At 53.9% G+C, this 12,452-nt stretch overlaps 4 protein-coding genes across 4 annotated transcripts; 2 read left to right on the plus strand and 2 right to left on the minus strand.

Annotated features, from left to right (window-relative positions):
• Positions 1-3,291: 3,291 nt before the first annotated feature.
• On the plus strand, positions 3,292-4,527 carry CkaCkLH20_11408 (putative nadh-dependent flavin oxidoreductase protein; the record flags this gene model as incomplete). The annotated part of the gene is made up of 1 exon (XM_038894122.1): positions 3,292-4,527. One exon carries the CDS (start codon positions 3,292-3,294, stop codon positions 4,525-4,527), a length of 1,236 nt encoding a protein of 411 aa, XP_038740452.1.
• Positions 4,528-4,739: 212 nt separating this feature from the next.
• CkaCkLH20_11409 (uncharacterized protein) lies at positions 4,740-6,671 on the minus strand (the record flags this gene model as incomplete). The annotated part of the gene is made up of 1 exon (XM_038894123.1): positions 4,740-6,671. One exon carries the CDS (start codon positions 6,669-6,671, stop codon positions 4,740-4,742), a length of 1,932 nt encoding a protein of 643 aa, XP_038740453.1.
• Positions 6,672-7,373: 702 nt separating this feature from the next.
• Positions 7,374-10,213, minus strand: CkaCkLH20_11410 (dynamin family protein; the record flags this gene model as incomplete). The annotated part of the gene is made up of 3 exons (XM_038894124.1): positions 7,374-7,930; positions 8,124-8,364; positions 8,417-10,213. The coding sequence occupies 3 exons, from the start codon at positions 10,211-10,213 to the stop codon at positions 7,374-7,376; spliced, it is 2,595 nt and encodes an 864-aa protein (XP_038740454.1).
• Positions 10,214-11,502: 1,289 nt separating this feature from the next.
• Positions 11,503-12,382, plus strand: CkaCkLH20_11411 (uncharacterized protein; the record flags this gene model as incomplete). Its single annotated transcript, XM_038894125.1, has 3 exons — positions 11,503-11,554; positions 11,604-11,749; positions 11,792-12,382. 3 exons carry the CDS (start codon positions 11,503-11,505, stop codon positions 12,380-12,382), a joined length of 789 nt encoding a protein of 262 aa, XP_038740455.1.
• Between the last annotated feature and the right edge of the window lie 70 nt (positions 12,383-12,452).

A 12,452-nucleotide genomic window follows, 5' to 3' on the forward strand; every position in this document is an offset into this window, starting at 1 on the left:
AAGAAGAAGCGATATATTGGTGGTGATAGATTGGCGATGAGATCGGCAGTGAGATGTCCCAATATTCTCCGGTGTTGTGAGAGAAGAGGAAATAATCCCAGAACAGATGAGTAGAGGACGTTGTGAGATTAAGAAAGAGCGGAGGAGAGACAAAAGTTGGGAAGGAAGGAAGAGATCGAAGCGGATCCATCTTTAACGTGTTTTTCTCTCTCTGTAGAAAATGGAAGGTAGTCACGTTGAATGAAGCCAGGGAAGGTGCGATGGAGTCCTGCATGTTGGATTTTTGAGACTCTCAATCCAGGCTCCAACAAGCCTTCTATGACATTGCATTTGGTCTCGAACTATTACGCAGAATTCGATGGGCCAAGATTTCCAAAAGGCCCCTTGGTATGATAGGAGCACTGCAGTCATCCTCGGGGGCACGTGAGGCCAGGACTTCCAAGGCGCCGGCGCCGACCGCACTCGGTGGATCCTACCCGACTCGGCGCTTTTATGTGGAGCTCCAGACCGGCCTGCCCCGATCGCGCTTTCCATATCGGCCCTCTAAATCAAGGCCACGTCTTTCCATCTTCCGCTTCTCTTGCTACGGCAATGAATTAGGTGAGCCTCGAGCCTGACAAGAGCACTTCTCAGCGAAGCGTAGCTCCTTCTCTAGTCACTCTGAATGGCATTTTCGAGGTAGGTGCTTCGCTCTAGAGCCTTTTATTTGATACGATGAGCAGTTTCCCAGCCCTGCCATTTGCTTTATCCATCCAGAACTCTGTTCGAGGAGACTATTGCTTGTCATTCTCTTTCTCCCTGCTTCTTCTTTTGCACCAACACCACCACAGTCTGAAGTCAATCCATCAACCCGAATAGGTCTCGCACTCGTTCCACCAACCTGGACCTTTCGCGATCAGAGATGAAAGCCTGAAGTCAGATATGCCAAACCACTGTGACGACGCGGAAACAAACCCCCGAAGATTAACCCAAGACGGGTGGCTGACGAGGCGAGAATGGACCGCGAGAAGGAGAAAAGCCGAGAAGTCCTCGAGGCTTATTGCAGAGATCTTAAGTTCCACTGGGGCACGTACGACAAGATCTTGCCCAAGAAGTACCGACCCATGTTCTGCGAACCGGTGCTCGAAAGAACGAGTGAACTCGCAATCCGCCGATGGCATGACATCATGAGCCACTCGATTACAGAGGGAAAGTCTTTATCATCACTTTGGGAGAAAGGGGGCTGGCTTTATGAGGAAATCAACCAACCACAAATCAAGGAGTTCCACAACGGGCAACCCCTGTTCTGTAACACTGTGCTTCACAGGGTAATTACGAAGTATAAGATTCCCAGGAGCGCCTCGGGAGACGAAGATGAAAAAGGCGATATCGAAACCAAATCGGAACTCCTCAGCGAAAACACCCAGGCAGCAAAACCGTCAAACATCCAAAAGCGAAAAGCAGAAAGCGGCAATGGGCAACAAGGAGTCTCGACGTCGAACAAACAGCCACGACTGGGTCAAGTAGCTGATGGCGAAGAGCCATCGTTTACGGAACAAAAGATGCAGCAATCGGTAGCCACCATCTGGTCGCAGAAAAGGTTGCACGGGGTAGAGTTGAAGATGGCAGGCCACCAACATGGCATACGTCTAAAACTAGAATACATCAACGGCAAACAACATGAGATCTATAATAGACGGGATGAGATCGAACGTCTAGAGGAGGAAATCCATCAGCTCCAGGAGAACCTGAAGGAAGACGAAGCGAAAGTCGTTTCCTGCCGAGCCGAGGCCGCCAAAGCAGAAGAAGAGTGCAGACTTCACACGAATATCTTGCAGGCGATGAGAGAACTTGCCAAGTTTCAGGAGGAGAACACACAAGCACAAACATGAAAATCGGATCATTTCTGGCTCGAGCTGGTCAGGAAAACGAACTCCGAAATGGAAAGATGGACGAGTTATTGCAGCTTTGGAACGCGTTATCAATGGAAGGCCGGAGCTGTTTGATGGAACATTGTTTAACGTGGTTTCTCCTGCTGTAATTGGGAAAGAAGGAGAATAACGAGCTGAACATCATGGATTGGAAAAGAAGACGCTTAATTACTTGGAGCAAGACTTTCCGACGACTAGTTACCTTACCTACCTTATCATATAACTTGACACCAAAGAGGGGTGGTCTTTACAATGGGACCCGGATCGTCATGGAATCTGGGCTTTGATTTTGCGAAGAGTTGAGAAGCCGAATAGACTCCTCCAGCTGTCAGGGCAAGATGGAAACTCGTAGACGACTATCCCGGTTCCAAACGAGAAAAAGCTGGTATCAAGTAGCTGTCCCTCTTCTTCTTTCAAACAACCATGTCTCTGATCCTTGAAGCATCTGCTGGACAGAGGTTGTGCTTGGTATCCTTGAAAGGCACAGTAGCGAAGAAGAAAGGCACATCCAAGCTCTATTTCGGGCTGCCGAAAGGGCAGCAATGAGCCAGAAGATTAGACACCCGACGAACGCCATCGCGATGCTGACAAAATGAGGGCTTCTCCGCTAAAGAGGGCAAACGTTTGTCAAGAGCGTCATACTGGGTCTCCAGGGCGAATACCTTCCTTTGGGGGTTCTACGACGCAGGATCTCTCACATCACCGTCCCTTCTCTCGAGGGAAACCCGCCAGCGTCAAGTGCAAAGAAGCCGAATCCAGGCCAGCTGTCGTGCCGGTGAGACTGTGATTCGAGGAGGATTTCTATGCATTCTGGCAGCCAAGAAACAGATCCAGTCGTGGCAAAGCCATGATAAGTCCAAGTCGTCAAAGTAGAGTTCGGGTACTGACTAATTGAAGCTTCGCCGCCATTGGAAATACGCCGGTGATTGGTTTCAAATGCCGGCGACACCGGAGCCCAAGACGTGGTATGTTTGTCGGTGACAAAGTCTTCAGTATGTCGATGACGTCGCGTGGTTTTCTCTACGTTCGATTCGTCAGGGTAAAATAAACCGAGATCGGAGTTTGAAGATAGCCTAGGGCGAAAGGTAGGGCGCGGGGTATCGGCGTGATTTCAAAGAGGCTCGGGTCAATTCTTTTGTCGTACAGTCATTGCTCCACCGGCGGCGTTTGAACTAACACATCGCTTGCCAGGTGCAGTGGGTATCTGAGTCGGCTTAATTATCGAGATGCTTTGAAATCGTCGTTATGCGGTGGCCAGTTTTTTCAGTGAGAGTTGTTGAGTGATAAAGGCCCCAAGTCGCCAATTCCATCGAGATCTTTTTTGTCCGTCTCAGATCAAACTTTCATTTCCGAAAAACCGTCAACTCATTCAACTCTCATCATGGGATCCATCAAGACCACCAACCCCCTCGACAACGTCCCGCAAGAGGGCGTCCCCTTCTTCACCCCCGCCCAGAACCCGCCCGCCGGCACCGGCCTCTCCGGCTCCGACGCCCCGGCCCGGAAACTCTTCAGCCCCCTGACGATCCGCGGCGTCACGTTCCAGAACCGCGTCTGGTTCTCACCGTGCTGCCAGTACTCCGCCAAAGATGGCTACGCCACCGACTGGCACCTGGCCCACCTAGGCGGCATCCTCCAGCGCGGGCCCGGCCTCTCCATCGTCGAGGCCACCGCCGTCCAGCCCGAGGGCCGCATCACGCCCTGGGACCTGGGCCTCTGGGAGGACGGGCAGATCGCCGAGCTGAAGCGCATTGTCGAGTTTGCGCACAGCCAGAACCAGAAGATCGGCATCCAGCTCGCCCACGCGGGCCGCAAGGCGAGCATGCTGCCGCCTTGGATCAGCGGGAACGGGATGGCGACCAAGGACAACAGCGGCTGGCCGGACGAGGTCTACGCCCCTTCGCCGATCGCGTTCGCCGACACGTACCCGACGCCCAAGGAGATGAGCGTGGCGCAGATCCAGACGTTCAAGGAGGCTTTCGTGGCCTCCGCCAAGCGGGCTCTGCAGGCGGGCTTCGATGTGATTGAGATCCACGCCGCGCACGGCTACCTCCTCAACTCGTTCCTCAGCCCCGTGAGCAACAAGAGGACCGATCAGTACGGCGGCAACTTCGAGAACCGGACGAGGCTTCTGACGGAGCTCGTCGACCTCGTGAGGAAGACCATCCCGGAGTCGATGCCGCTCTTCGTGCGGATCAGCGGCACCGACTGGCTCGACCAGCTCCGCGACGAGTTCCCCGAGAGCTGGACCGTGGAGGACAGCGGCAAGCTCGCGGGTCTGCTCGCCGACCGCGGAGTCGATCTGATCGACGTCAGCTCCGGCGGCGTTCACCCCCGTCAAGGTGCCGGAATCAAGCCGGAGGCGGGGTACCAGGTGCCCTTGTCGAAGCATGTGAAGAAGGTTGCGGGCGACAAGGTCCTCGTTACGGCTGTTGGTGGGATCAAGACTGGCGAGTTGGCGGAGGAAGTCGTGCAGAGCGGCATTGATGCCGTCTTCTGCGGACGCCCGTTCTTGAAGAACCCGGGGCTTGTCCATGCGTTTGCTGATGAGCTGGACGCCGATGTGAGGATGGCGAACCAGATTGGTTGGGGATTCCTCGGCCGGGGGAAGAAATAGATGAGAAGTAGACCAAAACCGAAGAAGTAAATAAAAATTAGATGCATTAGGGCAACTTGCGCTCGCACTCACTTCGTCATCGAGGTATCTTGGTTTAGAATTAATCATCGCCGGACCGAAGCCGAAGCCGAGTTTGCAGTGGAATCACATCAAGAGTATAGCAGTATATCACTCGGCCCTAGAATTGACAGGTCCTGCTCTATTGTCGGCATCTACCTCTTCTTCCCTTTCGTCTTGTCTACAACATCCATCCACCTCTTGTCGACGCCTCTCTTCTCCAGCGCTTTCACGACCGCAGCCTGCTGCGGCCCCTGCACCATGATCTCCATGACCTGCGCCTCGGTCTTCTTCGCTGCACCTGCCAAAGGCTCGACGCTTGTAGATCCAGCACAGACCTTTCTCAACTCGTCAGCCAGCTGCTTGGGGTTGATGTGATATGCCTCCAACCCAGACACCTTCGTGACGGTCTTGTTCCCGCTCCTCGTCTCGAGAGTAATGTGGATCTTGGGCGGTGAGCCGCTCCTCGCCTTGATGCTGCTTGGGTCTGTTCCATTCCGAACGATAGCGTACGATGTGGCCATGGCGCCCTGGACCCTTTCGATTAGAGTGTCGCGCTGGACAGAACCTTTGGCGATCACGGCCTTGTCCGCAGGTCCGGACCCGGTGAAGACGGCGTTGGCGAGGATCGGATCCAGCTTGACGATGCGCTTGTTCGTTTCCGAAACGAGGTTCTCGCCCTCGATGTAGGCGGTGACTGCCTCGCGCACTTCGGGTTGTGTGTAAAAGGTCTTGGATGCCGCTTCGAAGATGGGCTGCAGCTTGGACGTCGGCTTGAAGTACGAGACGATCTTCAGCTTCTGCCCCACCGAGTCGTCGCCCACGTCGATCTTCGTCGTCGCGGTCTCGCCTCGGCCTTGGGACGCACCTCCGGCGGTCTCCTTCTTCGGCAGTCGATACGGCCTGAAGTCGACGATTGCGGGGTGGTCGAACTTGACGTCCGAAATAACCGTTTCGCGACCGTCCTTTTCTTTGCTCTTGAGAATTCCCTCCTTGTCGAGGGTCTTGATGAATTTCTTGATGTTTTTCCATGACGTCTTTTTGATCTGCAGTTGCTGTGCCTGCTTTGGCGTGTGCGCAGGCAAGAAGGGTTGTATGAGGGTGGACATGACGGACGATTGCGACAGTGGGAAGACGAGCCCGAAGTTTGGTTGTGATGAGTTGGAGGTCTTGTGTTGGTGGATGCCGAAGAGGAACGCCTTGCGGAAGGCCTCGTCAATTTCTTTCTGGGTGAAATCGGGAATCTCGTCGTCGTCGTTGGTTGCGGCCGCCTCCCCTGACTCGGCGGCAGCGGCGTCGTCGCCCGTGGCCTGATCTTCCAGCGAAGCGCCCCCTCCTTCGTCTTGGTCCTCCAGGGACAATCCGCTCAGGTTCTCGATCAGCCCGCGTACCTCCAGGACCTTGACCCAGCCTGCGATCTCTTCGGGTGCCGTCCTTCCGGGCTTGCCATCGGTGCTGAAGCTCCAAACCTCGTCGCCAAACCAGTGCAGATTCTTAACGGCGTGCCCCTTCGCACCCCGCACCGCCTGGAGCGCGCTGACGTCGATCTCGCACTGCCCCACGGCGACGGGCACCGAGGGGTTCTCCAAGCTCGCAATGGCGACGACGGCGCCTTTCCTCGCCTTCTCGGGGAATGGTGGGCCGCCGAACAGCCCCGGCGTCATGAGGTCGGCGCCCGTCTGCAGCTTCTTCACGACGATGCCTGGGGTGTGGAGGAGCGGGACGATATCCGTGTTCGCCCATAGCGTGTAGACCGTGGGGTAGACGACCCCCTCCATCTGGAACCATAGGACTCGGGGCTCCTCGCCATCGTGACTGCCGACGTACAGGGTACCGGAGGCCTGCTTCAGATCGGGGCCGTAGGTGTTGGTGAAGCGCGCAGACTGCAGGTTCTCGGGGAACAAAGATTTTCGCAGGTTGGACTGGACGGCTGTTGCTTCGGCTTTCTGCTCGGGCGTCTGGTCGTCGGTGATCGGTACGAGCTTCGAATCGAGGCCGTAGTCCTTGATGACTTGGTCGGCAAGCTTCCTGCGGTCGGAGGATCTCAACGGGGCGAGCGATTTGACGGTCGGCTTCTTCTTGAACATTTTGGAGGTTGTTGTTGGCGCGATGGCTTTGTCGCGAACAGCGTTCGTTGGTGGGCTTCTTTCAGCGAGAAATAAATCCGCTGGAGCTTAGGGGAGCTTGGGCGCTGCTGACGTCACCCACCAAAACGCTCCCGTCACTGAGTGATTGAGTCATTGCGTAGGTAATATTTCTAAGAACCTCCACAAAGGTCTGTCATTATTGCATTTGCAATATCTGAATTCATAGTTCATCACGTATTTATTATAATTTCTGGTTGTGGTTTTGATCTTGAGCTGCCTTTCCAGGCTGGCTGCTGATAGAACCTGAATGGTTCCCTCCCGCAGGCTGCTCCCGGACTTGAGGCTTCCCATTGGTCATAATTATCTGCCTTCAGAGCTTCTCAACTCTTGATTGGATGTTGTGCAGGGTTCTGACTACTGATTGGATAAAAAAGCATGCCGTTATTACAGAATAGCCAATCCAATGCAGAGAATAAGGATCTTGCCTTCGGGCCCTTCGGGCTGAATAACATCCTACTTGTCTCCAGGGCTTGGTTACGTCGCAGCTAAGGCATCGGATCTTGAACATCGACTTTCGGACAATCTGTGTGAGTATGCAGTTTTTCTATTTTCTAGTCTGCTGCGCCCAAGACAACTTCTCTGTCTGCACACCCTATTTCCACAAGAATGGATTTGTTTGACTCGTCCCTAACTCAGAACATCCTACAGATCACTTCCAACCTCTCCGTCTTTCACGAAAACGTGCCCCACGTCCCAATGTCTTGAAAACTTCCAGGTTGCCTCTTCGATGGCTGTTGTCCTACGGCCTATCCTGTTTATATGCCGCCCATCCGCATCGAAAATTTCCTCGTCCGAGTGATTCCCTGCACCCGTGGGCCCAACATCACGGGAGGCGTTCACTGACGGCGATCGGTCGGCTCTTCCGCTGGTAAGCTCTTGTGTTGGGACCTGATTGAAAAGCTTGCTTCCGCCGAAAAGAATGTTGCTCTGAACTGGAATACCCTCCGCCTTGGCTTCCAAACCGTGAGGTTCACGTTCTGCCTCGAAGCTGAAGATGGATTGAGGAAACGCGATCGAGTCCGCCTTGCTTTCGAACTTCAAGATGTCTGGGGACACGCGGATTGGGATGGATCGAGTTTCTCCCTCCTTGATAGGAGTACTGTTCACCGAGGTCAACGTGGTAGCCGGTGAGACCGTCTCAGCTCTCGGCGATGCCTCAGGACTGGTGCGAGGCGACGTGCTTGGCCGTGAAGAGTGACCTGTTGTCGCCCGTCAGCATCAGGAATTCACACTTTTCTTGTGGGAAATGGAAACTTGCTGCTTATTGACTCATCTGGGTCGTTTGGTGATACCGCTTGGATACCAGCAGCAGACTGGACTGAAGAAAGTGTAACCGTGTATCAAGTCAGCCTCCGCCTGGGTCTGGACTCTGGAACGGGGACTTCATCTTACCTGGGACGCTCCTAGGTCTGTGCCGGCGGCATTCCTTGAGTCCATCTTCAAGCAGCCTGATTTCCGCTTCCAGCTGCGAACGAATGCTTTGGGTCTCTTCAGTCTCGGCAGCTAGCTCTGCCACTCTGGCATCGCTCATTCGGGTGACATCCGCTGGGGTGAACATTCCTGGGAGCTCGTGGACAAGACAGCTTTCCACTGCCAGGTTGATGAGGTTGTCTGTGAATGTACGCAGCGACATCTACACCCAGTAATTAGCATATGTTTTGAGCCATCTTAGAGACCAGACGTACGTGGTAGAAAGTCTGCATCATGTCGATAATCCACTCAGCTGCAGACTCTTGCTCACTAGAATCATCAGGTGACGCAGCGTTCCGTTCTGAGACCCGCCGACGTAGGTCTTCTTCAAAGCCTTCATCAAAGACCATCGAGAATCCCTCTCTGTAAGGTCGCAGGAGTTCCTGCAATTTGTGCTCAAGAAGCTTCTGTCGTTCTTCGAAAAAAGGGTCTACGCAAGTGGACAGAATGGAGAACGTCGTGCTGCATGTGTTGGCAGTTCCTGCTAGATGCTCGACAACCTGTTCCACGAATGACTTGGTGATGGCCGTGACTTTCTCGAAGTGTATCCTAGCAATCTTTTCCCAAGGCTGGGCTTGTCTCCGGAAGAGCTGAACGGCCAAATTCATTGACTCTTGGTGGAGAGGTTTGACGTTCTGTCCCGCGACCGCTTGCTCCTCAAGCTGGTAGACCACGTCTTCCCGGTCCAGGGGCTCCGGGAAAGGGAGGCCGTACGGATTTGCCGCAATAAAGTCCACCAGATGCCATGGCGTGTTTGGGGGTGACGGTCTATCCTCAACGTCATCCAGGATTTCGTTCGATGATCCTTTGGTAGCCAGAATATGTCGAATTGCCCCATGGGACCTTTGTATCTGGGAACGGAGTTTCCGATCAGCGCCGTCCAGTCCGCCGAAAAACGGGTCGTTGTAGTGGCCTTGAATGCCTTCACGGACAAGCCTCTTGAAACCACTCGCCAGCTTCACGAGATATTCTCTCTTCTCCAGAGAGCCAGATCTGGATGGTCCCAACATCTTGAGCTCAAGCCTTAGTTCAGAGAGCTTTTCCTGGATCGGTCCGAGGATATCTGGGAGGCCTCTCACAACATGATTGTGGATCAAGGGGTTCAGTTTCTTCCTCAGGGCAGATACGCCACATCGATGAATCGGAAGAGACGACCATGATTCCGCTTCGAAGAACTCCACTTTGAAATCGTCCCGCACGTTGTCCACATCTCTGGGTCTCTCATCGGTTGAAGGATTGAGCAAGACATGGAAGCCCTGCCTTAGACTATGGGTCGACTGACGGCCTCGAACAGCTTGGGTGTACTGCTGCCCGTCAGGAGATCCAGGCTCGAGAAGATCGAGCTTGGTGATGACGCCGAGGATTCGCTCTTGGTCGAAACCTTGTTCGGCGATCATTGGAAGGATGGACTGGTTAGCGAGTGGGATGTTGGCTGAGACGATGGCGAGAACGATACAATTCTCATTATTCAAATAAGTGTTGAATATCCCTGGGAGTGCACTATCGTCCTCTGTCCCATCATCGGAAAATTCTCCAGGCGGAACCGGGGGCAAGTCGATAAGTGTTAAGGGGTATATGTCAGGTCCCTCGATTTCGAAACGCAACACGTCGTTAGAAAACGTCTCGTTCGACTCGTCGAGTCCCATGTCGTCTTCGGCAGCGGCAATAACGCTGTCGACGCATTGTTGCTTGAAGTCAATCTCAGTGACTTCCAACTCGACTGGTTTCTGGCGGGGATCGAAGGGCCGAACGCTTGCTCTCACACACGGTCGTGGCCCACGACGAAGAGCCAGCTCCGTTGCAAAGCGAGTGAGGGTCCCGCACCTGAATGGGATCTTGGAATGAGAGATTGCGTGGAGTACGGACGACTTTCCAGATGACGGGGCACCGACGACGACTATTTGGGGGGGATCGGCGACGTTGGAGATGCCCAGCGAGGAGAGTCTGTCGATGGCGTCGAATAAGGCACGCGTTTCGATGGAATATAGCTCCCGAACTCCTTCAAGGTCCATGACGATTTTGTTAAAGACTAGATGTCTGGGGAACGTAAATAGTATGGGGAAAAGAAAATAATAGAGAAAGCAGATGTTGAGAAATATGTTGTAGCTGCAAAGCTGTGGTGCTTCCTGGCCATGCCGGAGATGTCTCCCTCTTGTATCAAGACATTATTCCAACACTGAAAATCAACCTCTCATTCTCAAGTAATGTCAATTCTCTCTCAGTGCTTTAGGGTTGCCTCCATCGTTGTTAAAACCGCCAAAATTAGCAAGATTTGATGCAGCTAGAATGCAGGAGATGTGCAGACGCTCTTGGCACAGGGCCAGGTTAGTCAAAATGCAGTACAGCTAGAACCCGTGGATTACTTAAATTCACTTGAACATGGAGACCTGTTGGTTTGGCTTCTCGTCGGCCGTGTTTCGTAGTTTCTCAACACGAGGTCGCATGCATTCTTGGTGCCGCGCGTTAAAGTGGTGTTTCAAGACGGCCCAATGTGGCGGCCTGCCATCGTCCATCCTATAAGACCACCCCAACAGCAGTCTAATCCTAAATACGCGCCATCTTCAAAAACGATTAGTCCATCGATTCTTGTTCTGCAGCTGCTATTTTGGGTTTCTGAGTAAATACTGAGCCCATCATCTGTGAAGCCGAGCCAATGTTGAGGCATTTGAGGGCGCAGCAGGCCTTGTGCTGTTTACTTGTACCGCCGCAACGTTTGGCCAAGGAAACTGACACATTGATTCCTCTGGAGAGAGTAGGCTGATGGGTATGAATGAGAAGTCAAAGGGTAGGTGAGGTTGGCATGTTCATTCGCCATGAAAGGAACCGCATGCCGCGTGATGCAAATAATGGCTTGTCTTTCATCGCTTCCAACTATTTGTACGAGTATTTATGTACATTGTACAACGGATATCTACAGCAGAAAAGATTTCAGGCAGACAGAGGCAGAGCATGACCTTTGCACCCAAGACATCTGCCTACCGGCTAGGTAAGGTAGGTAGGTAAGGAAAGATCGATTTTTCAGGTACTTTGATGGGGCTCGTACCTGCCGCCTTCAACTTCTCAATTTCAGGCCTACAACCAAATCTCTCGCACTCTCTCCTCTTCATCCATCTGACGGGACAGCAAAATTCGACATCATCGGCTGCTTTTGGCATTACCATCTCTTCGCCACACCCCTCCAGAAGTACCTCTAGGGCTGTCCCAATCCTTGGAGAAACGCTGTCTCAATCGCCGAAAATTTCCCTGTGCTTCATCTCCAGCTCATTGCCACGGAACACCGGACGCTGTTATTACCTGTCTCATGATGGACAACGCCGCGAGCATTCCGGACACCACCGACCCGTCGGTAGATGGTAAACTCCGTTCTTCTTGGTTCAAGTTTCCCTGCTGACCCCTCAACAGACCCCGCCGCTATGCCCTCGCCCACCCGCAAGGTCACCGGCATCACCTCCCATCGCCGCATCGAACCCCCCTCGCACGAAAAGATCGACCGCTTCGAGCTCAAACTCTCCCTCGCAGACGGCACCACCGAGTGGGAACCCGAGTCCGTCATCCAGACCTGCTCCGCACGCTCCGTCTTCAACTACTAGAAGAAGTCAGGCGGCCGCGCCCGGAGCATGAAGTACCCCAAGACCTGGGACGTCCACCACGCAGAGGCCTGCCGCGGAAAGATCTTCAAGTCCGGGCCCAGGAAGGATTACTTCGTCGTCGAGCTGCAGGTCACTTACGTCGGTAAGCCTGGGACCGAGTGGGTGGAAGAGAGCACGGTACCCTCGAACGCGTATAAGGCCTTGCGGGAGGAGATTAAGGAGCAGCATGGGAAGTCTTGGTCGGAGTGGCATCTGCACCTGATGGGTGCTGCGAACTGGGAGAACGAGCGGGCGTCGCGAAGCCCGGTTACGGCTGGGAAGCGAGGACGCGGCCGCCCTCGTAAGGACAAGGTCGCGATTGATATCACGCCCCGTTCCGTCAAGGCTATCGCTGCGCGCTCTCCCCGTACACCTGCAGCTCCGAAGACTCCTAGACCCTTGCGGTCCACCGACGAAGCCTCGACTCCCTCGAAGCGCAAGAGACCCTCGGAGAGCGATGATGACGAGGACTACTCTCCACCCCAACCGAAGAAGCGGACTGTCGGAGACGTTTACAAAGGACCAAGCCGAAGGTCTCAGGGCAAGCCATGAAGAGGGATGTTTTGGTTCCTTTGATCGATTTGCTGCAGATGGCTTGGCGGTTGCTAGTTCTCGTTGCGTC

Source organism: Colletotrichum karsti (assembly GCF_011947395.1).
Source record: "Colletotrichum karsti strain CkLH20 chromosome Unknown Scaffold48, whole genome shotgun sequence".
NCBI classification, from domain to species: domain Eukaryota; kingdom Fungi; phylum Ascomycota; class Sordariomycetes; order Glomerellales; family Glomerellaceae; genus Colletotrichum; species Colletotrichum karsti.